General features: G+C 34.3%; 2 protein-coding genes across 4 annotated transcripts; one reads left to right on the top strand and one right to left on the bottom strand.

Moving 5' to 3' along the window:
* Positions 1 to 756: 756 nt before the first annotated feature.
* Positions 757 to 8,718, top strand: LOC137393754 (uncharacterized). Its single transcript, XM_068080442.1, has 8 exons — positions 757 to 851; positions 2,164 to 2,467; positions 3,833 to 3,987; positions 5,556 to 5,663; positions 5,975 to 6,109; positions 6,819 to 7,022; positions 8,158 to 8,194; positions 8,460 to 8,718. The coding sequence occupies exons 1-7, from the start codon at positions 819 to 821 to the stop codon at positions 8,161 to 8,163; spliced, it is 945 nt and encodes a 314-aa protein (XP_067936543.1). The 5' UTR covers positions 757 to 818; the 3' UTR covers positions 8,164 to 8,194; positions 8,460 to 8,718.
* A 1,579-nt stretch (positions 8,719 to 10,297) lies between these two features.
* LOC137393597 (adenosine 3'-phospho 5'-phosphosulfate transporter 2-like) lies at positions 10,298 to 21,921 on the bottom strand. Of its 3 annotated transcripts, none has more exons than XM_068080225.1 (10): positions 21,763 to 21,921; positions 21,141 to 21,320; positions 20,002 to 20,132; positions 19,273 to 19,427; positions 16,156 to 16,263; positions 15,081 to 15,178; positions 12,395 to 12,487; positions 12,157 to 12,268; positions 11,727 to 11,796; positions 10,298 to 10,815 (listed from the first exon to the last, which is right to left on the bottom strand). In XM_068080225.1, the coding sequence occupies exons 2-10, from the start codon at positions 21,270 to 21,272 to the stop codon at positions 10,650 to 10,652; spliced, it is 1,065 nt and encodes a 354-aa protein (XP_067936326.1). In that variant the 5' UTR covers positions 21,273 to 21,320; positions 21,763 to 21,921; the 3' UTR covers positions 10,298 to 10,649. The 3 variants fall into 3 exon arrangements, with proteins under 3 accessions (XP_067936326.1, XP_067936325.1, XP_067936327.1); XM_068080224.1 differs by having other exon boundaries at positions 21,141 to 21,317; XM_068080226.1 differs by having other exon boundaries at positions 19,273 to 19,474; positions 20,034 to 20,132; positions 21,141 to 21,317.
* Positions 21,922 to 23,504: the final 1,583 nt, after the last annotated feature.

Raw genomic sequence — 23,504 nt, 5'->3', positions numbered from 1 at the left:
AGCATGCATTGCTATGGGTAAGTATGTCAATACAAAGCTTCGCTAAAAATGAGATAATTGCCATCAAATCTATTCCTTAAGTAGTCCTTGAAACTACAGATAAATTGTATTAAATCTTTTAGCAAATAGACGGGACACGTAAATACACCGACCCACCTTGTGGGTAGTTGGTAAAAGTATTGAAAGTTTTTGTTCCCGCCAACAGATTGTTTAGTTTCTTTATTCAAAGAGTTTATTTTTCTTCAATGATTTGAACAGTATGGCTCCACATAGATATAGTGTATCACTAATAATTTATAGCCAAACCCACAGTATACGCTGGAGCAATTAAATGGATTGATTCAAATCCCTTTCTGTGACAAGGCGTTTGGATTCATAAACTGTCAGGTATCCTATCATTGTTAGAGCGTTAAATAAAACTCAAAAGCTGCTGATTAAAAAATTATTAAATATATACAAGTAGTTATACCCATTGGTTGTACAGACTCTACTTCTCAAACATAAATAATATGCTTTGAAAAATGGTTGAATATTGTTCCTATCCATGTTATGTAGAATTTTCACATGCAAATTCAAGTTTTCTCACTAGTACTGCAAGTTATATCACTGTAAGATAGGTGCGTGGTATACACAGCTATCAATTACTGAAAAAAGCTGGCTATTCTAGTGAGCACTAAAAGCCTGCCTGTCTGATGTAGGTACGTGCAGTAATTATATTATATAGTGTATGAGGCACAAGCATGCACATTAAATTAGTGCACGGATTGATCATTTGCCGCTGATCATATTTGGGAAGTAAGCTGTCAGGCCTGGTAGTCATGGGATACGCACTCTACAGAAGTGGCTCTGTGGTAAGTTCTTTCTTTGTTAAATACGCTGTGTGCATGTTACATTAAATAAAACTTGTTAATTAATTGCTATAGAAGGTGGTCAACCCTCGGCTTTGTTGAACCTTATCAGTGATTTTACAAAATGATGAGATTTTTCTGTTTTGGACTCGCTATTCGCTTTATATCCTCTCTTATTATGTCTCGGATATATCACACCCATTTTGACTGAGGATACATACAGACCAGTTGCACTTGAATTGTTAAACTTAAAAATGGGATGTGTTTTGGGAAGTCATACATCAGACGCTTTGTGGTTTTAAGCTTTCTCAGCAAAACATATGTTCACATCAGCAATATCATTTTGTTCTGCTGATGCTATATGGATAAATAAGAGACTTTGATGAATTCATCTTCAATAACTTCATATTATGTAATAAATTTGTTTTCAAAGTTTCAATCATTGTCTGTCAATGGATGAAAGTTAAATTAAAGCTAATTTAAATTTTCCAGCATTTACATGCTTCAAGCCAAATCTCTTTACACTCACACTTGTATGTCACCATATAGAGTAACTGATGAGACAAAATTGGAAGGTTTCTGTATTAACAAGTCAATGTTATAGAATAGTCATGTAGAATAGTTGACAGCCACAATCAGTAAAACTATAAACCTATTGCACTCATCTAGAAGCTTATTGACCATCCCGGCGCAGCAGTTTTATTATTAATCCATATATAGCTATTTTATCTATGGTATAGAAGTTTATTACAATTCATTTTATGTCCTAAATATCTTAGAGACTTTTTATTTATATATCAAAAATATGCGTTGATAGTTATCACTAATGTACTACTGACTTGGGCCATCATCTATGCATTCTTCCTTTTCTGTATTTATACATTTATACTTTTGCTCTGTCTATGATCATAGATTTTAAATAGACTGTCCAAGTTACATATCTGATCTTTTTGCATCGAACCAGCATCATTATCCAAGGAGAGACAACTACTTACTTCTCCACCCTACAGATAGACTTGCGGTAATAATACCATTGCCACTACATGTATATTTAACTGCTAAAATACATCAGAATTATTCAGAAAGCAATTTCTTGAATATCTAACTTGTTATATTTATTTTTTCCTTAAATTATGATTTAATGTTTTAACTATAAAAAACATTCTTTTGGAGGCGATGATATTGACGCTAAAAAATTTTTTTAAAAGTATACATTATCAAGGCGAGTGGAGAACTGGTTCATCAGTTATCCTTAAGTGAATATGTTATAACTTAATTTAACTTATGTTATAAAGTTACACTCCTTGTCTAACAGCCAGCGGCTCTCTACCAGAGCTCAAGTGTTGGCAGCCTGTCACAACCTCCTATCGTCAAGTCTAGGAGGCTGCCATCATACTGCCCGGCTCAAGGGCAGTACTACGGTTTTACTTGCCCAAGGCCTGCTAAACCTGTTTCCAAGGCTCTATACCAGACTCCTAACAAAGCTCGGGTCGCTGTAGCACCGCCACACTCACTCACATCAACACGCTACTTTGATCTCGGCTACCCTACCCGTACATTTGGAACCAGGCTGAGCAAGGGATCTTCGGCAGCATCAATGACACGTCCTGAGATTTATGGTAAATATTTTATAAAATATAAATATTTATAGATTATTAATAATCAGTGATTTAGCTATAAAATTCTATAGAAAAAGCAATATATATATGACAATGAAGCTTTTAATGCAGCCCTCTCCTGCATAGTGTGAAAGATGCAACAGTAACCATTCTTTGTATCAACTGTTTTGATTAGACTTTAACTTTATTTCACTAGCCAATGCTGACAAAAGCAATTCAAGCTGTATAGAAAAAATAGCATGGGAATTCACTAGTATTTAAAAAAGATTGCCATGATTTAAGAATATTCTAGATATAGGACAATCAAGATGTTTATATCTGGAGTGTTCAGCGGTTTTTGTGAGGTGTAGCTATGAAGTGGATGGTTGGGTATACAGGGTAGTCTGTTACAGTACTTTAGATGGCAGAGAATCAAGCATTCTGAAAGTTTATTGAGCCCAAAGGCCTTCAGTCGTTGGTCATAATTCTCCTTGTGAGGCATCATCACTCTAACCCAAAGTCTTTGTAGCCTTTTTACCTTCTCTATATCTTCATCTGATAAATATGTACACTAGCTACATATGGCAAAATAGAAAATATTCTTCTCCGGTAAAAAATTGTTAGTCTTCTTGGATTTATGCCAACTTTCCAGAGATTTAAATAATGTAGTGGGCAATGTTGATACAAAGCTTTGTCGAAATTGGCATGGATCGCCCATCAAATTGAAAATTATAATGGGAGCTCAAATGCCTTGATCATAAATTCTGGTAAACAATTTCTTTAACCTAGTCATAGTCTAACAATATAGTCTACCATTAGATCATTCTCATCAAATTGTAATGTAACCTACCTTGAGAGACTGTTTCGAAATTGTTTGAATTAGCCACTGAACTCAAACGTTAGCTTGTTAAGCCGCTTGAAATATTCTATATGTTGAGGCTCAGCACCTCACGCATTTCGTTGGAATCTTCAGTTATGGGAGTGAACAAAACCCATTTCTGTTATACAGTCATATAGGCCTATACACAGACTTAGATGTGTTACATAGTTATATAGACCTACACAAACCTACATATAGATGTTTATGTGATGCTAAAGTTAAGCCATCTAGCTTTGAAGCCTCAACTTAAATATTTGAGCATGATTTGTGTTGAATATCAAAGGTTTTCACTAGGATTTTCAAAACCTCAGCCATGATTATATTTAGCGAATCTTATACACTAAAAGTGAGCTTCAGTGCAAACTTGGATTTGGATGCATAGTTGGACCTAGTATTTCCAGTCCAAAATTAGCTACATGCAGTTGTGAAAGTTACTAAAGGACATAGTTTTATTTTGCGTAACTTGAAGCGAATGTCAGTTTAACTGTAAGGCTTGTTGGTTGCAGAGGAGGTGTACGGTATATCATACCTGCCTGGCTATGGAAGGGACAGCTACAGCGCCTACAAAATTGCAGGAGCCACAATGGATGACAGCGATGACCTAATATCAACATCTGTCAGGAGAGACAACCAAGCCCTCCGTAATGTCGCCAAGACTATTGTGAGTTGGTTCATTCTCTTTCTACTCCTTTCCTTTTGCAATACCTCATCTTTGCTTTCTTTATATTTGCTTCCTTACTTTTTACAGCTAGCAAAATTTTGTTAGTTTTCTTTGCATGTTCAAAGCTTTGCTAATTCCTTGCTATATCTCTCTTGTTTTTAGATGAAATAACTCTAGTTTGCTTTAGTATGGTTTTTTTGCCCAAAAACCTCACGGGAGTTATAATTTACTAAAGAGAGTGACATTGTTTTCAAACAGAAAATATAATTAACTGCGATTGTTATGAGCAGCCATTTCGGCAGACAGCTGATGTCACCGGCAACAGTGGGTGTAGGTGATTACAAGCTGCATTAGCAATGTGTATGTTATTACACGATAAACACAAATGCCAAGCTTATACTAATACGTGTAATTACTGTTAACCTTCCAGCGTGTTTGAAAGTTCGTGCATGTTTTTCTATAATGAATATCTCCTTGCTATTGCTTCTCTTGCACTTTCTTTAATGAGCCTTTTTGGGCTGTCTTATTCTTCTGTGGGCTGTTCAGAAACTGGCAGCAGCAGGACTGAATGTTGTCATCATGAGCTGATGCAATAGTTTTAAGAAAGGGAGAAACATAAAATAGGCTTAAAAGATGGTGGATAGTGTTGTACAAGAAATTTTTATTTTAGGATTATAAGGTCTGCAGATTAATGTGAAAGGCTGAATTATTGGTTTTGAATTTAAACTAGTTCTGTAACCAGCTGCCTGATTAGCTTAAAATTAAAACTGGTTCTATTAATAAAAAATAGTTCCGTAACGGGTTAGGCTTACCGGATTAGCTTAGAATAGAAACTAGTTTACTAACAGGCTACTCGATTGGCTTACAATTGAAACTAGTTCTGTAACGGGCTACCTGATTGGCTTAGAATTGAGCCAAACTTGTGATCTAAATTTATACAGATATTTCTTTTACTTCCAAGGGTGAAGAATTTGCTACTCTTTCCATTCTCACACAAAAAACAGTTTTTTAAAAATGTTACTTATCCTGTGTGTTATAATACAATTTGCAACCAAAAATTAGCAGGAATATGACTTGTTAATTGTTCAGCTTGTTGCAGTATAACCTCAATGTAAATTGACATGCTGATTATCTAACCTCTGGTGATATGAGTTCTAATCAAGGATTAACACAACTATGCTAAGTTAGCGATTCCATTTATTTTGCTATAAGTTTTATTTAAGGATCAGATGAGTACACCGAGTCAAAATGTACTATTATTTGAATAATTTATTTACACAGTTATGTCAATAAAATCCCTAAACGGTTGAATCTCAGGCTAACTTGATCTGGGAGTATAACACTATAGATATGAGAGGGGTTAGAGCAGCTGTAGTCCCTCTTCAGCATTCCTTCATACTCCAGAGAGTTGATTGGTAGCTAATTAGTGATTTTATTAGTAAAAATGCAGCGCCTACTAAACAGTTACAGCTTTGTAATGGAACAATGCGGGCTAATGGATTCAAACGTATATTGGCTCATACCATATACGAGTAGGAATAATTTAGAGTGTGTTTTATTACTTGCAGGCTGATATTGGAAACCCATCGCCTAAACAGAAAGTTTTCGTAAGAGCATCATCAGTGCCTCCTCAACGCCGATATAACACTATCAGCACAACACAAAAGACTGGAAAGGTGATTGAATAGCAATGCATATAAACTACACGCAAGCAAGTTTCCCTTGTCAGCACTTGACTGACAGCACAAGTGTCAGCACTTAGTGCAAGTAAATAATAATGTAGACTGACTCTAATTTAAAATTTCCATAACCAGTAAATGCTTGTAGAAGCAGATTTTCTTTTGTGGTCATTTGTTGCGATTTTTTGTAGTTGGTACAAATTCAATTTCTAGAATGTTCTGTACACTGCGTTTCAAATTGTTTAATAAAAACAATATAGACAACTCCTTATGAAGACAACTCCTAATTAGTTTGTTAACTTTTGCAGCCAGCGCGTATAATAGTAAAGAACAGACCGGTAGCAAGGCCGGCTAAGAATGACTTGTACTACCAGGTCTCCCTGCCTAAGACACAATGCGAGTATGTGACGGTGAATAAAGGTTCTGAACTACTCACTGGCAAGGTCAGTACTAGTTGAAACACCAAAAGGTAGATAGTCATTTTTAAATACATTAAAAAGCTGACTTTAATGTGGCTATTATACATGGACATAACTTATCATCAGATTTTTTAAGTTTTTTATACTTAAAGCTTTATGCATCGTTTCAGACACGACTTCTCACCTGTTTGTATACAGAGTGCACTAACAACTAGGTTCTTTTTGCTAGAGCTTTTTGTTGATAAGTGCTCTCTTTACATTATAGTATATTCAGTGTGGCTCACACAATATTCTCTCCATAAACAACACTTACTAAAAACTCTTACACCTTATTACCATTGTGAAGACACAAAAGAATAACTAACAAATCATGGTTTAAAAATGCTTGCAGGATATCCTTTTTCATACACATGTGCAGTGCGTTGCATGGTAGCAACAAGTAATAAAATAGTTTTGTGTTAATTAATTTATTGCAGCCTTTTGTCACCATAGATTCTTAAAATAATTTCGGTGTTGGGAAGTGATCTATTACAGGCCTGGTCATAGGAATTATGTAACACAAAACCTATGGCTCTATGCTTATGAAATGCCATTTGCATCCATCCTGTATCAAAGTTAATGCCTTGTTTTAGAGTTGTCTGCTCAGTGAGTGTGAGGCTCAGTGCATTGTTATATAGATCAGAATGCATGGCTGGAGCTAACAGTAGTATTCCTGCGTGTTTTATATACTCAGGAGAAAATGCACGCTAGAGAGTGTGTTGACTTATCGAGTCCATCGGGAACTCTCGCACTCAAACTGAGGCTCGCTGAAGCTCAGGAAAATTTAGCCAAGCAGGGTGCCCTGCTTAGTAGGTACACACCAAACAGTGAGGATGCTGAGATAGAGGCAGAGCTGCGGCTTATGAGGACCAACCGAGCTCTCAGGGCACAGAGTGTTGTAAGTTTGCAAATTTCTTTCTGGAAGCTGTAGTTGTGCCATGTTATAGTTTTGCCTTAACACACCTACATGTCTATGTAAAGGTCAATTAGGTTTTTTCTGCTTATTGTCTATTGAGCTATCAGCTTATAATTTTTCGAAAAGAAAGATGATTTGTATGACATATAGTATTGTGTTAGACATCAGATGAATTGAGAATACTTTATATTGTAACTAAACAAAGAGCCCAGAGAAGCTACCTACTAACTTGGCCACAGCCATTGTATGACAATAGAGCAGACAACTCCATGTTCATAAGAATAAACTCTTGTTCAGTTACTAGCATATAGGGTAAAATTTAAAAAAGATAACTATTTGTGAGTTTTTGGCCTGCAGTTCCTAACTCGATTGCGGAATGTACACAGAAATAAATTGTGTACTATAATGTAGCTATAGTAACTAACTATGGAATAATAAGTATAATAATAATAGTAATAATAATAATAACTATAATAAGTAACTGTGGAATGTACTATAATCGTCAACACAGCTACACATTTTTCAAACCGGCTAGAACTCGTAGGCTATGATCTCACAAAGAGCTATCTTAATTATAATACCATTCCAGCATATAGGGTGTGGCCAATAATTTGGTTACACCCTATATGAATAATAATGGCAGAGCAGACAACTCCCATCTTTAAAGGCTTGCCTCACTCGCAAGCTGAATAAGCCCCATGCTTAGTTGCTAGCAGAAATTCATTAGCTTTAAGCCTGACCTTTTGACATGACATCCTGTGCTCAAGTTTCTCCTATTTCACAATTTAATATCTTTCTGAGACAAATACAAGTGTTTGATTTTGAATCTAAATAAATCCTAAGCTTTGAAGTTTTATATACACCTTTTAAATTGGTCGCCTTTGAAATGCTGATTAACTACTAATATTTTTTATAGAGAAATGTTGTGCTTTGGCGTTTTAAGATAATCTTTTAAACTCACAGCAACACAAAAGCTCGCTGACTTGACTTTGTCTAGATTTGCCACATTGAATGACTTTAGAATGTGACCATATTACTTGCAGCAGTAATTAAAGAAAGCTCTTTTTTCCTGTTATAGCACATTTTAATTACGGTTATCATTTATTATGTTTCATAGCGGTGATCATTGACTGCCTCTAACTACAGTATTGTTTGTAAGTATAGCATGCTGCCTGCACATTCTTTGCGTGAACTTCTAACTCTGTATACAGACACAACGACTACTACCCAGATATTCAGATAATTAATGCATTTTGTTTATGTTGTCTGCTTTGCAACGTTTCTCCCTTAATGGCCACACCGACTGCAATTATGATATTGTAACTGTTTGTGTTTTTCGTTTATGTTATCATTCTTGTAGCGTTTTGTGCTTAATTGTCTGTTATGCCACTTCAAATGGCTATAATTATTATTTTGTAGATCTTATAAGCTAAAACAAAGGGAACTGCCCATTAGGCTTGCTAACCTATGATACACTTACGCAGGATCTATGCTCAATCTGGTTGCTACACTCTATACTGGCAGATTAATTGTGAGCATGTTGGAAACTACGGTTTGCTTTGCTAGCATATAATTTTAACTTTTGCTACAAATCGCTAATATGCATTTAAATTTTTATCTATTCTCATTGTCGTTTTGTTAACATATATTCTCTTTAATATAAAGTGTAAGCGATAAATAGTTTTGAGACTTGCAATTCTGGCAAATTAGTCAGTGAAATATTATCAATAAACAGTATGTCTAAATGAAAGAATAATAGAGCAAATCACAACCTACTTGAGAAACCTAAAAGTTGAACTTACATGTAGCTGTAAAAATCCTTTGTTCAAGTACGGAGTACTGCAGCAAATCTTAATGTTCATTTGTAGCTTGTCAATATTGGCCCGTTTTCATACCTACTTTGTAAGTATTCAACACCCTATGACAAGTAATATAGGTTGTACAGAATAGGTTGAGATAGTTTTTCATTATTATATACATTATATAAAACGAAAATCTCATTAAAATCTACAGCACTCTCTCTTTTTATACGGAGACAAGAATGATGAGAACATCTTTAATCTTTGATAGTGAAGTAATTCAAGTGTTAAGTATTTATCCCTCGTTTCTTTGCCGATTTTATTTTTGACACTCGAGGGAATAAAATTCATAAAACTATTTGGTAATCTTAACTAAATTCTTTTGCACAGCACTATCAATGTACCTCCAGTGTAAAAAATATAGTATAATCTATTGTTCAACTGTTTCAATGCTAATCAGGTGCCTTCACAGAGTATGTAAACATGGACTTCAATTATCCAAAACGGAGTCAAGTTTTTGTTAGTTTAAAGCAAGTGTTTATTTTCAGACTAAATGTAAGTTTAGCTCTAGACCATACTTTTAGTTGAAAGTATCAGAGCATCACTCAGATCATAGGATTTGAACCTGACACGTTAGCTGACTAACTTGTTATTAAGAAACTTGTTGGATTAACAAAATATGACATGTTATTCATTTAACTTGTTACTAAGTAGCTTGTAAAAATGGGAAAAAACAAAATATGACATGTTAGTCATTCAACTTGTTACTAAGTAGCTTGTAGAAATGGGAAAAACAAAGTATGATATGTTAGTCATTCAACTTGTTACTAAGTAGCTTGTAGAAATGGGAAAAACAAAATGTGACTTGTTAGTCATTCAACTTGTTACTAAGTAGCTTGTAGAAATGGGAAAAACAAAATATGACATTTAAGTTATTCAACTTGTTACTAACTAGCTTGTAGAAATGGGAAAAACAAAATGTGACGTGTTAGTCATTCAACTTGTTACTAAGTAGCTTGTAGAAATGGGAAAAACAAAATGTGACGTGTTAGTCATTCAACTTGTTACTAACTAGCTTGTAGAAATATAATTAGCAAAATATGACATGTTAGTCATTTAACTTGTTACTAAGTAGCTTGTAGAAATGGGAAAAACAAAATATGACATTTAAGTTATTCAACTTGTTACTAAGTAGCTTGTAGAAATGGGAAAAACAAAATGTGACGTGTTAGTCATTCAACTTGTTACTAAGTAGCTTGTAGAAATGGGAAAAACAAAATGTGACGTGTTAGTCATTCAACTTGTTACTAACTAGCTTGTAGAAATATAATTAGCAAAATATGACATGTTAGTCATTCAACTTGTTACTAAATAATTTGCTGAAATATGATTAGCAAAATATGATATGTTAGCCATTCAACTTATCATTATATAACCTTTACATAAAGATTAGCACGAATATGTAAGCATTAAATAAGTACACCTCAAAACTGTCAATATCTACTGTTGCTAAAAATAACTGATTTACACAGTTATTGTAATAACAAGCCATTATTGAACAATTGAGCTGCTAAGCGCCTCAGGCTATCCTGCTCTGTGTCAATATAGAACTACTGTAATAGCAAAATTCTATTATGTATCAAAAATTCTATAACAATTGAGCGAGCAATACTAATAAAAACGATTAGCAATAAAAATAAAATATATAAAAATCAACATAAAAATATACAAAATTAACATAAAAAATATATAAAAATCAACATACAAGTTGTCATTATCAACTATGCACAGATAAGTAAACTATTCTAAGCTAAATGTGGTCAATGGAGTCATTTTGCTGATCTAACAATGCTGCTTCTTTCTTCTGGCACATTTGCTTGTATAAAGCTGAAAATTTATTGTTTATAATATCTTTCTTCTTACTATAAAAGTTGAGAAGCATTCCACCAAGGACAATCAGACCGGACCAAATGTATCTACAACAATGGGTCTCCTTTTAAAGCTATCTTATGCTAATAACACTTGAAAAAAATTTAGCAATAAAATTAAAAAGTGTAAAATTAAGGCATCTTACAAAGAAGACTCTATTTCTGTAAAATGAGTCATAATCTACGACACTTGTATGAAAGCTAACGGTGTGATAAGTTTACACTTTCGTTGCAAAAAGCAACTCAATGCAAAAAATGGCAATAGAGTCTTTTGTAACTACTAGTCCCTTGTCAGCAATACTGCTGAAGATCATAAAGTTGCACATAAGAGCTGGTTGGGTGTGGGGACAATAGTGACCCATATATCTACCACAGTATATTAGGATTACTGTATAAGTAGAAACAAGTGAAATATACTTTTCAGTACCCGTTGAGTAGGACTGAATAGATACATGGATTTTAGCCATGCATTGCTCATGACTTACTTTCATTACGATGTCTTCTAATTCCTAAGAGACTGTTAAAACTGATATTATGATAGACTGTGAATAACTCTATTGCTCTCATGGTGAAGATAGTTTTTGATGTAAGAAAGCTGGTAACTTTGAATGCTGTAAAAAAATTTTACCATTTTGGAATTTTTATAGTTTTTTTCTGTTTTTTAGTGGATGAGAAAATGAATTATGTGCATGCATGCTGATGCGCCTGCTTCAAACATGTCAGCAGAAGAGAAAATCGGGTTGTGGTCAGTTGAAAATATTCAAACTAGGCAGTTTTAAATCCTTATTGAAAATCTGTTGACAATTATTAACATTCATTTAAATTAATAGTATTCTATTTTTGTTCTCAACACTAAAGCTCAACCAGAAACAGTTGAAATTTTAGATTATTTAAAACACTGCTTAATATGACAAAATTGAAATGCAAATAAAGCTGTTTGAGAGATTCATTAACCTTACCGAAAGGTGAAGGGCTTTGAGAATAGAATGAATGACAGAATTATAGTCAGCATCTTTCTGAAGGTTGTCACTGCAAAAGACATGTGAGATTTATCAACCCAACTAGATAAATTTTATCAATGTGTCATACTTAGCAAACAAACACACTAAATCAACAAGACAACACCTCTGCTTGTTCTATTTCATATGTATTTGTTTAAATAAACAAATTATAGAATTACACCACCTTTAGGAGCTTATGCTAATCTGTCTTTGAAATGGTTTTTAATTGTTTAGATGATGGCTTTTTACATAATTGATTATGGGAGATATTGCCGCACTTGGCACTGAGGCAATTGCTTATAATATTATAATTAAAGAACTGTCTAGGCTCATCTCAACAAAACATTTTTCTACCCATAGATATAATAACCCAACATGGCGTACGTACCTGTTACAGCTGCAAGTACACCAAAATGTTTTATTTGGAAAAGTATAGCATTTAGACCCACATATCCCGTGATAGCGAACACAGCTCCATAACCATACGTCTCCAAGGGATGCTGTAAATTGAAACAGACTGTTGAAAAACATACATCGTAAGTTTTATGTTTTTTTAAAAAACTTCAGTGATCATATAGAATATTTCAAATATATAACACTAGTGCAAGTCAAATAGCCTAAATTACCTGCTGGAAGAACATGAATCCTGGAGCAAGCTGGGCTGATAGCAGTAGTCCAAACATTATGTACACAAATCCAATGCTGTATGAAAAGAGTATCTGAAAATATAGTAAAAATAACACTGAAAATCTTTTGGATGCTGCCAACCCATTGCTTATAAGTTGTACAAGTTAGTAACTTTAGCAAAAAGACTCAAGTGCATTACAAGATTGCTTCAACGAGCTTCTAAAAATTCAGTCAATTTATCTAACCTGTCTGAGCACAAATAAAGAAATCTGAAAAAAAAGTTTGATGTGTTGTTTAAAAAAATTAATCAATTAAAATCAAAAGTGCTGTGAGTCAAAATCTTTTTTCAAATCAGCCTAATTAAAAAACAATTTAAACAAGATCAGAATCAGCAGCATTCTTCAAGAGAATTATATTATAATTATAAAGCATAAATAATTAAAGGAGCATTTTTTCAGAGACCACACCATAAAATTAAATTGTATAATGAGGGCTCTTGAAAAATTATTTTATTATTGTATTATTATTATTTGGTAGTTGTCTCCCCATTATTAACCTAACACAATAATACTGTGCAATAAAAAGAAAGAATGGCTGGAGATGCATACTTTGATTAGTTGTAATGCTTTAAATACATATGAGGACAACTTTGTGAAGTAGTCTTGGCTATGCTGACTACACAGTTTTGAAGTATTTGTGTTGTTATGGTAGTTATCTTCTCATTATTAAATGTTGGCAAGTTCTATATATAAAGGCATGATAGGAAATAATTACACAGGGTTGTTGCTATTAACTGATCTACACAAAAGTTATAAAAGCTCACACATCTAAAACCTTTTTTCCTAAGTGAGAAACGTTTATTCTTTTTGTACAACTAACTTCTACAATGCACTAGTGGCAAGTACCTAATTCTCTATGTAGTGATTCTGCAAGAATGCTCAGAAGCAAAATTAATCTTTTACTATTTTTCCTTAAAAGATAAGTCTATAGACTTAATATTTGCAGCTTTTGTGACACAAATGGTTTGTCTGAAGGACACATCGGTATTATAGTTCAGACCAGAAAACCACTGCAGAAGACAATATTACGACATCTTTAGCTGTAAAAACCTTCATTGAGAATAAGTATGTTGAATCCAACACAATCTAGTATACATACTTGTATGTTCTGCATTACATATTCTAACATTTACAATAAAATTTAATTAGAGCATGTGACAAAAAAATGTAAGAAATTCCTATGTTTAATATTGTATGAATATTGTAATCAACTTGTATAGATGTTATCTGCAATTAGCACACATTTTCATTGCTGAGATTTACACAGTTCTTTTTAGTATATTTAATGTACCCTTGTAAGGGATAGTAAGCGTATATATTTAACCCAGTCCATGCCAACCTAAATTGCTATGAATCACTGTGCTAGCCTATTTACCCGATCTTTACTATAATAAGAGCCGTGTCCGTCCGTTTGTCTGAAGCCACACTAAGAGGTTGGAAAAATATGCATCTCATGAGACGTGAACTCAGATATTTGGCTTGCAGCCAAGCGCACTACCAACTACACCACTGGACTACCTTGAAGCTTCCTGGAATAATTGGGCACATACTTATTACATATGATTATCTCTCACGGCTCATGAGACTGCCAGCGTATAAGTATTGAATAAAAGTCTAACGTCTTCTGGTCTCCTAGGCTTTTTGCAGCTTGTAATAAACATGAAACTACATACTGTATCATTCAAACCTTTATATTCTGCTCTTTGAAACCATGCCAAGATTATTAATATCCACCAAAAAGTGCAAATTCTATTGCAAACCTGATTTATGAGTGAAACTTTCCATTGGAAAAACGGAATACTTTTCTACCGATATTATCTATGCTGGTGCTAAATGGGTTAATAAAATGCATCAGATTATTTTGTGTTAATCTGGTTACAGAATAGCTAAATATATTCATATAGCTCATTTTCAAACAGAGCATGTTAAGACGTGTAAAAATTTAAGCGCAAATTGTGCGAGTAGATAGAGATAGTTTCGTTGTTATTAAAATTGCGAAAATCTTTGCTTGTGCTTATACCATTGCTTCCCAGATGAAATACAAAGTACCATGATATAAATTGATTCATTTTTATATTTTGACACTGAAAACCATCACATTTTATGGTTTCTAAAAAGTTAAGAAAAACTCGTCATATGAAATAGGATGATTTTAAATCTGATTGGTCTAAAAATGCCTAATCAAGCCGTGATTGGTCTTGCAATGTTCCAACCAGACTGATTGGTCTCATAATCTCAAAATTAAACTGTGATTGGCTTGTTAGCTCTTTAAGCAGGTTGTGATTGGTCTAGAAGCCTATTGATAAAATTGGTAACCCCAACAGTATGGCTGGGCTACAGAAACTCAAGGTTGTTCTTTAAAAACGAAAAGAATGATTATTTGTATAGTAGATAAACGGATTAAAAATTCCAGTAAGATGGAGGGAGGGGCTGGTAAACAAGAGTAAATATTTAAATTAAGTTTAGGTTTAGATTTTAGCAATAAATATATGGTAAGATATGCTTATGGTAGGGATAGTAAAACATTCACTAATCCAGGAAGTATTCACAAGCATGAGTAACATTCTATAAAAGAGAAAAACTATTTGTTAGGAGTTCCATGTAGCCACAAATTTGCTGGTCTTACCAGCTCAGAATTAGTTGCTTTATGGTCATTGAGAGTTTTTTCCGTCACATTTCCGACAGCTGCATCAGCACAAAGAGCACCAGATATGATCACTACACCTGCAACATGTGAAAGATGCACCAGACATGATCACTATACCTATAATATGTGAAAGGTGCACCAGACATGATCACTATACCTGTAACATATGAGAGGTGCACCAGACATGATCACTATACCTGTAACATGTGAAAGGAACACCAGACATTATCACTATACCTATAACATGTGAAAGGTGCACCAGTCATGATCACTACTCGTGTAACACATGAAAGATGCACCAGACATGATCACGATACCTATAGTGGGCAAGGATGCTTTCCATTTGTTCTTGCCTACACAAATCCGTAAACTGGTCCTTTCACAAACGTGTATTACATAAAAATGTATGATAAGAAACTTGTAAAATGAAAGCGGTAGTCAAAAAACATGATATCAAGGTTTGAATCCACATTCTGGAAATACAGCAAGTGTTTAATTTTGGGCTTTGTTTGACGTTTTTAAGATATGTTTAGCACCCTGTTTAAAATATTTCAGCAACTACTAATCTGACTGTTACAAGCTATCACCTTTCCAATCTAATACTTTTGTTAGAATTCAAACAAAACCTTGGATGATGCTTCTCATGAATCTATCTATCTCAGAACAATATTATGAATTCTTGTCATTTGTACATGTTGAAAACTCATGTCATATGCCTTGAACCTACATTGTATCATGAACCCTTGCTATGTAATGCATATGATCAACATTTGTAATATATCATTGTATCATGAACCCTTGCTATGTAATGCATATGATCAACATTTGTAATATACCATTGTATCATGAACCCTTGCTATGTAATGCATATGATCAACATTTGTAATATACCTTTATCAAGCACCGGTATCCTGCAACTAATTCACGTAGTTGAATCATGCTTTTCTATAGCAACCTGCTTTATATAGCATAACCCTGGTTTGCTATAATCTAGCCATATCTATAAATAAATGAAAAAAGGATTAGCATGGGTGCCCAGTGAGACCTCTCTTACCATAGATATTAAAGTTGGGCTGAATCTCGCTATCAGTGAGTGTAAAAAGTATGAGACTAACGCTCATGGTGAACCTCGCTAGAAAGTCGATTATTCCATATTTCTTCCCTTCAAAAGAGAGAATCTAATCATTACAAATGGGAAGTAGAACAAGTCTTGAAGTAATTTAGTTTATACACGTACATTGATAATCAAGATATTGTAGATACAAACAATGTGGTTATCTTTAAATAACAATTAAAAGAGGAGTACAAAGCACATAAACCATGAAAGTTTATTCAATGACATGAGCTGATATTTTTGGTTGAGGCGGCGAAATGAATGAGAGATGAATCTACTTACATAAATATGTATGTAAATGTACATACATATATAGATCTACATATTATACAGATGCATAGAGATGTATATTTATCAAAAGATTCACCACGTCTTACCCTGTTGTGTTGTAGGTGCCAAAACTGTGGAAATATGATTACAAGCTCTTAAAAGCTCAAAAACGAAAAGCCGCCGTAGATTGAAATCACTTTATTTCGATGACGTGGTCATGAAATTTGGTTATTGTCTTGTCATGTGATGTTCTCACGTGAATTGAAAGGCCAATCAAAAGCTCAATATAAAACTTATCGTAGCACTAGTTTATGACAAACAATTCGGGTTTCACCGAAGACCCCGTATCAAATATAGATGCTCGCTACTTTACAGTTTTGTTTCGGTTTGGTCTAATTGGCAAGTCGTAATCAGATCATGCGACCCAATACTTCGCAAATAATTTCTGCAGCACTTTTCGATTATCACAAGTGACCAACAAGCTCGTCATGATTATCAGACAATGATATGTACTCCTTCAAGCTGAGGCTGAAAAATTAAACGAATTTTTACGGTAAGTTATAAGATATCACTGCTAAAAGTGACAGCATTACGATGACGATAAAACAGACGCGTACGAACAATAGACATGGTTTTATTAAATGCGTGAAGTATATTTGTGAAAATATTTCAACGAATAAGGTTGCATGAAAGTTTAAACAGAAACCATCTCTCACAACTGCGTCACATTTGAGCAGTTTTGGAAGGAGAATCCAAACTACAGCGGTCTCGTGTGGCTGCGATTTTCTGTTCGTTTTTGAGCTTTTAAGAGCTTGTAATCACTTTTCCACATATTTTGCACCAACAACACAACAGAGTAAGACATGGTGAATCTTTTCATATCAAATAACTGTAATGTGAATCTTGTTGCAAGTCAACCTTTAAGGTAATAAATTCTCTATAGCCTGCCCTTTAGTTAGACAGAAAAAGTGAAAACCAAAGCAACAAAATCTGTCTCCCTGCTACAAGTTGCTACTATCACTACTACTGCTGTTACTTGCTAGTAATACTACTACTACTGCTACTACTATTAATAGTACTACTACTACTACTACTACTACTACTACTACTACTACTACTACTACTACTACTACTACTATTAATAGTACTACTACTATTAGTACTTGTATACTAGTAGTAGTATAGGCCAAATTTTCAGAGATCTACATATGGCACATAAACATTAAAGCGCACGCACTCTAACAGATAACTAATGGTACTTAATTATCCCACTCAAATGACTGGCTCTAGTTGTAATATATTTGGATTTTTTCTGTTCATTTTGCATAATATTATTATTACTATGAGTATGCTGTACATGCCACTCGCCTACCTTAATCAGATCTGCTCAACAATTTTTAATATATGCTCAATTAGGTAGCAATCGACAAACAAAAACCAACAAGTCCTTATTGCACTCCAAACTAGCAACTCAAAGGTTTATCTCATACTGTGAGCTAGCACATGTAATTCTTTCTGTTCCAACAAGTTGCAATTTCTATGACAGACTTAAATAAGCAGCTAAAATAACTATTTATAAACTTTATAGTTATACCGGTAGCTTGTTTGTAAGGGTCAGGAAAGAAGAACTGTTTAACAAAAATAGCCATAAAAAGCAAAGTTGCTTCCTCAGGCAATAATGTAAAAATAACAAATAACGATGTATAGGTGACCAATGTTAGCCGCAAATACAGTGACACACTAAGCTGTTAATAAATTTCAAAGCCAAATCAACAAACTCAAAGTGATAAACATCAACTTGTTGGTAAATTCATGCCAGCTTAATAAACACTCCACAGCTAAATAGGGCAACATATATATATATATATATATATATATATATATATATATATATATATATATATATATTTATTTCTACAAGTTGCAACCACTACTACTACCAATACTACTGCCAATACTACTACCACTACTACTACCACTACTACTGCCAATACTACTACCAATACTACTAACAATACTACTACCAATACTACTACCAATACTACTACCAATACTACTAACAATACTACTACCAATACTACTACCAATACTACTACCAATACTACTACCAATACTATTACTGATGCTACTACCAATACTACCACTACTACTACTACCACTACTACTACCAATACTACTACCACTGCTACTAATACTACTACCACTACTACTACCACTACTACTGCCAATACTACTGCCAATACTACTACCACTACTATTACTACTACCACTACTATTACTACTACCAATACTACTACCAATACTACTACTACTACTACTACTACTACTACTACTACTACTACTACTACTACTACTGCCAATACTACTACCCATACTACTACCACTACTATTACTACTAACACTACTACTACCAATACTACTGCCAATACTACTACCACTACTATTACTACTACCACTACTATTACTACTACCAATACTACTACCAATACTACTACTACTACCACTACTACTGCCAATACTACTACCCATACTACTACCACTACTATTACTACTAACACTACTACTACCAATACTACTACCAATACTACTGCCAATACTACTACCAATACTACGATCAATATTACTAGCAGTATCACTAGTAGTTCTACTCCTATATCTAATACTACTACTATAGTACTAATGCTCCTACTAGTAGTACTACTTCTACTACTGTTACCACCACCACCACTTCAACATATCTATATTTAAACAAAGCAAAGTTTCAAGAGGTAAAGGTAGTGCATCTACCTTGTATGACAATTCCACCAATCAGCACTGGAATCAGCTTACAGCACTTGAAAATGACTTGAGTTGGATAGTTGAGGTAGCCAACAGACATGTTGGAAAGGCCAATCGTAGCAACTGTTAAAGCTGCCAGCAGCATATATATACTCATTGGGGCTCTACAACATATATTTAATACATTGTAATGGTGTATATCACATGTGTACTATCATAGTGTACTACTGTTACAGGTATATTCTAAACTTGTATATTAGTAGTCCACCATACAATATCTACCTTCATGTATGCAGCAAGTTTGAATTTAGCTTGGCTTAGACTTGCACACTCGCACTTCTGCCTAAATGGACACCAAAGGAAACAATATTTACCTACGCAGCAAGTTTGTCTGCAGCTTGACTTAGACTTGCGCACTCGCACTTCTGCCTAAGTGAACATCTAAGGAATGGTTTATAAGAGCAACTGTGATCAAGCATGAAACGCCTACTACCGTATTAGATCATTACTAAAAAGATAGACCATAGCATGGTTTGAACCTCTGCCAAAGCTAAGACTACTGGATTGAGTCTCTGAAACGCTTGATTATGGTCAAGCTTCTTTTAAACCTTTAACAAGGATGTATTTACTTATCACCTATACATCTTATTTGAATATGTACTCATACAACATGTCATACATACACGCAGAGATAAAAATACTTGCATATGTAATGTACCCGCGAATATATGTTCATACTTGTGTTTCAAGAGGCCGCAACGATGGCTAACAACTCTTTCACCCAATCCGAATATGGAGAACTGTAAGAATTCCAGCATTGTAAAATACCAGCTATATTCCTTCATTCCTTCTAGATGGAATGTCATTTCCTTATAACATAAAAGTATAGCGGTAATAACTTTCTCCCTGTGAGCTAAGGCCAGTTTCGCAAAGCTCTCAGTTTTAAGATTTGTATACATAAATCTCAGTGTTTGTCAATCGTCAATCCAGTTATAGTGAAAAAGGTTTTAGGAACAAAAAATCCACTTGGCAGAGAATTTGAGCTCAGAACTTCTAGATCTGCAGACCAGGAAACCAATCCTTTAAACTACATCATCCAACTAACCGTAGCGATGAATGATTGTGATGACATTCATTACTCACGCTTAACTCATGGGCTATCAACTAGTACGCTTGATCAGTACGCACGATGTAACGTTTATTAAATTAGCTTCTGACACGGCTATTATTATAGTAAAAATTTCACTAGCTTGCCAGGTATATTTCTCAAATTCATTGGGTAATTATTTTATTACTTGTGCGGCGCTGGAAATTCATCTAGTTTCTTATATATTACATGTTATTTTATTTGTTTTCTTATAAAGACTTTGTCAAGATGAAACAAAAAAGTTTATACTGTTATTAAACTGGTACACTAAATATTTATACATGATACTATTGGCTGATAAAGGTAACACACCTGATACCATTGGCTAATAAAAATAATACACATGATACCCTTGGCTGATAAAGATAATACACATGCTACCATTGGCTGATTAAAGTAGTACGAAATAATGCTTTTCATTATGGTCGACAACAGGTGGAGTTAAAATCTTAACCAGCATTCAAAAAGATTAAAAGTATCTTAGACAATGGTTTTTCCAATCAATTGAAAAAGTTTAATACGTTAATTACTTTGTAATACCTATGAACTCATCTTAACATGTATAGAACAGCACCTTCAATTACTACTCAAAAACTGAAAAATTTTTATATGAACAGATTAAATCGAAAAAGTGATTTCCTTGTCTTGTGTAGAGTTTAAACTACGAGCTAAAAGCGATCCAGAAATTTGAGATTTATAAAAAGACTAAGTAACAGGGTGTAATTCGTACCAGAATATATCCATATATGAGAAAGGAGGCTAGCACAAGAGCTGTTGATAGCAGAAATTGTGACACTCGGTTGAGTCTGCTGATATCGAGGCATAGTAGAATGCGAGAGTCTTGTGTGCCACTTTCTAACATAGTGTAGCGGAATCTAAATTTTAGCAGCGTGAAAGTGTGGGTTGCCTGCTAACAAATGCAATATTCAGAAACTAGGCCAAGTACATGCAGCATAATGTGGAGAATGTAAAAACCAATTACTTGAGCATAAGTATACAAATTGGAATGAATTATTTGTTGTTTTGTGTTGATTCCATACCCTATGTTATCTGAAACTCAATACTATATTGGTGACAGCATCTAATTTATGTTTGATTTACGCTAAACAAGTGTCAGGGTGTATAAGAGCATGTGATGCTGTCACAATATTTTCAGCATTTTATGCAAATTATTAAACACACATCAAGCCATTTCCTTTTTATCTAATAGATTGTTATAATACTGAGTAAAACAACGAAAAGTTATTATGGAGCCCTAAGCTGCAATGATGGCACACCAATCTCCATTTGCCACCAGCCTTGATCACCACAACAACCACCACAACAACCGTAACACAATAGCTACAACCTACCCAAATATGGCAGTTACTGCTACAAATTCCTATGCGGAAGCCAATTATACTGCTCAGTAGCCTTTGATGCTACACATGATCCTGTCTGTTCAGACCACCACAGGTTGAAGGTTACTGGTCAGCAAAAGAGAAAGCCCAGCAACTCGGTAGCACAATTCACATGTTCTGCTCTCTTTCACCAAGCTTCTCACTGGTTCACCGCTTTATATAGCACGTCCTGTTAGCCAGTCACCAGCTTTCCATGGAAGCCAGCTTTTCTATTACTGGCCAATCACAGTACAGCCTCTGATATTCACATAATATCCTACAAACAATCATCATCACTTGCTAACAAATTGACTTATACATGTACAGCGATTTCTTTCATGCAAGCAAGCAACATGCTTGTTAGCTCGTGTGTAGTAGCAAGTTTGTACCAACAATATTTTTGCTGTGTCTTCGGACAGGATATTTTATTATTTATTATCATCTCTCTGCTATTTGTAGCAAGTTAATAATCACATGAATGAATTTAAATTGTGATTGAATTTTTCCGATTGTTGCATCCTCAACGAATTGGCTTAGAAAAAGAGACCACGACATAAGCCTGTCAGTTTTATTTAAACAGGCTACAAGCAGGAACTAGATTTTAAACCTTGCTGGGTGTTATAGTGAAGTATGTTGCTATACAATCACACTGGTGTTATAGCGAAGTATATTGCTATACAACCGCACTGGTGTTATAGCGAAGTATGTTGCTATACAACCACACTGGTGTTATAGCAAAGTATGGTGCTATACAATCACACTGGTGTTATAGCGAAGTATGGTGCTATACAATCACACTGGTGTTATGGCGAAGTATGTTGCTATACAATCACACTGGTGTTATAGCGAAGTATGTTGCTATACAATCACACTGGTGTTATAGCGAAGTATGTTGCTATACAATCATACTGGTGTTATAGCAAAGTATGTTGTTATATAATCACACTGGTGTTATAGCGGAGTATGTTGCTATACAACCACACTGGTGTTATAGCGAAGTATATTGCTATACAACCACACTGGTGTTATAGCGAAGTATGTTGCTATACAATCACACTGGTGTTATAGCAAAGTATGGTGCTATACAACCACACTGGTGTTATAGCGAAGTATGGTGCTATACAATCACACTGGTGTTATAGCAAAGTATGTTGCTATACAATCACACTGATGTTATAGCAAAGTATGGTGCTATACAATCACACTGGTGTTATAGCGAAGTATGTTGCTATACAATCACACTGATGTTATAGCAAAGTATGGTGCTATACAATCACACTGGTGTTATATTGAAGTATGTTGCTATACAATCACACTGATGTTATAGCAAAGTATGTTGCTATACAATCACACTGGTGTTATAGCAAAGTATGTTGCTATACAACCACACTGGTGTTATAGCAAAGTATGTTGCTATACAACCACACTGCTATTTACTTTTACTGAAATAAAGCAGCGAGATTTCAGATTTCACAAGTAGTGAGTATTGGCAGGCGATTAACAGGCTATGAGCTTTTCTATGCATATTACATGGGTCAAAAATTATAATTTTTCTATCTGTTAAAGCTATATCATTGTATCGCACTTACATGTACGCCCAAAAACATTGCTTACAAACATCCTCTTAACCATAATAAAAAGCATTATTTCGTACTACTTAAATCAGCCAATGGTATTGTGCGTTACCTTTATTGCTTGGTTATTATTTGTTCATA

This window comes from Watersipora subatra, chromosome 4 (assembly GCF_963576615.1).
Source record: "Watersipora subatra chromosome 4, tzWatSuba1.1, whole genome shotgun sequence".
NCBI classification, from domain to species: Eukaryota; Metazoa; Bryozoa; class Gymnolaemata; order Cheilostomatida; family Watersiporidae; genus Watersipora; species Watersipora subatra.
This window is presented reverse-complemented; position numbering and strand designations above follow the sequence as displayed.

Bases quoted from the DNA above. Each gene is read 5' to 3' on its own strand.
- LOC137393754 (XM_068080442.1), top strand. From the start codon at position 819: ATGGGATACGCACTCTACAGAAGTGGCTCTGTG. The intron at 2,468-3,832 runs GTAAATATTTTA...TGTTGGTTGCAG, and splicing joins GACACGTCCTGAGATTTATG to AGGAGGTGTACGGTATATCA. The intron at 6,110-6,818 runs GTCAGTACTAGT...TTATATACTCAG, and splicing joins CTGAACTACTCACTGGCAAG to GAGAAAATGCACGCTAGAGA.
- LOC137393597 (XM_068080226.1), bottom strand. From the start codon at position 21,272: ATGTTAGAAAGTGGCACACAAGACTCTCGCATTCTACTATGCCTCGAT. The intron at 16,264-19,272 runs GTAGATGCACTA...TCTCTTTTGAAG, and splicing joins TGGTGGAATTGTCATACAAG to GGAAGAAATATGGAATAATC. The intron at 12,488-15,080 runs GTAAGACCAGCA...CTATATTTTCAG, and splicing joins AAGCAACTAATTCTGAGCTG to ATACTCTTTTCATACAGCAT.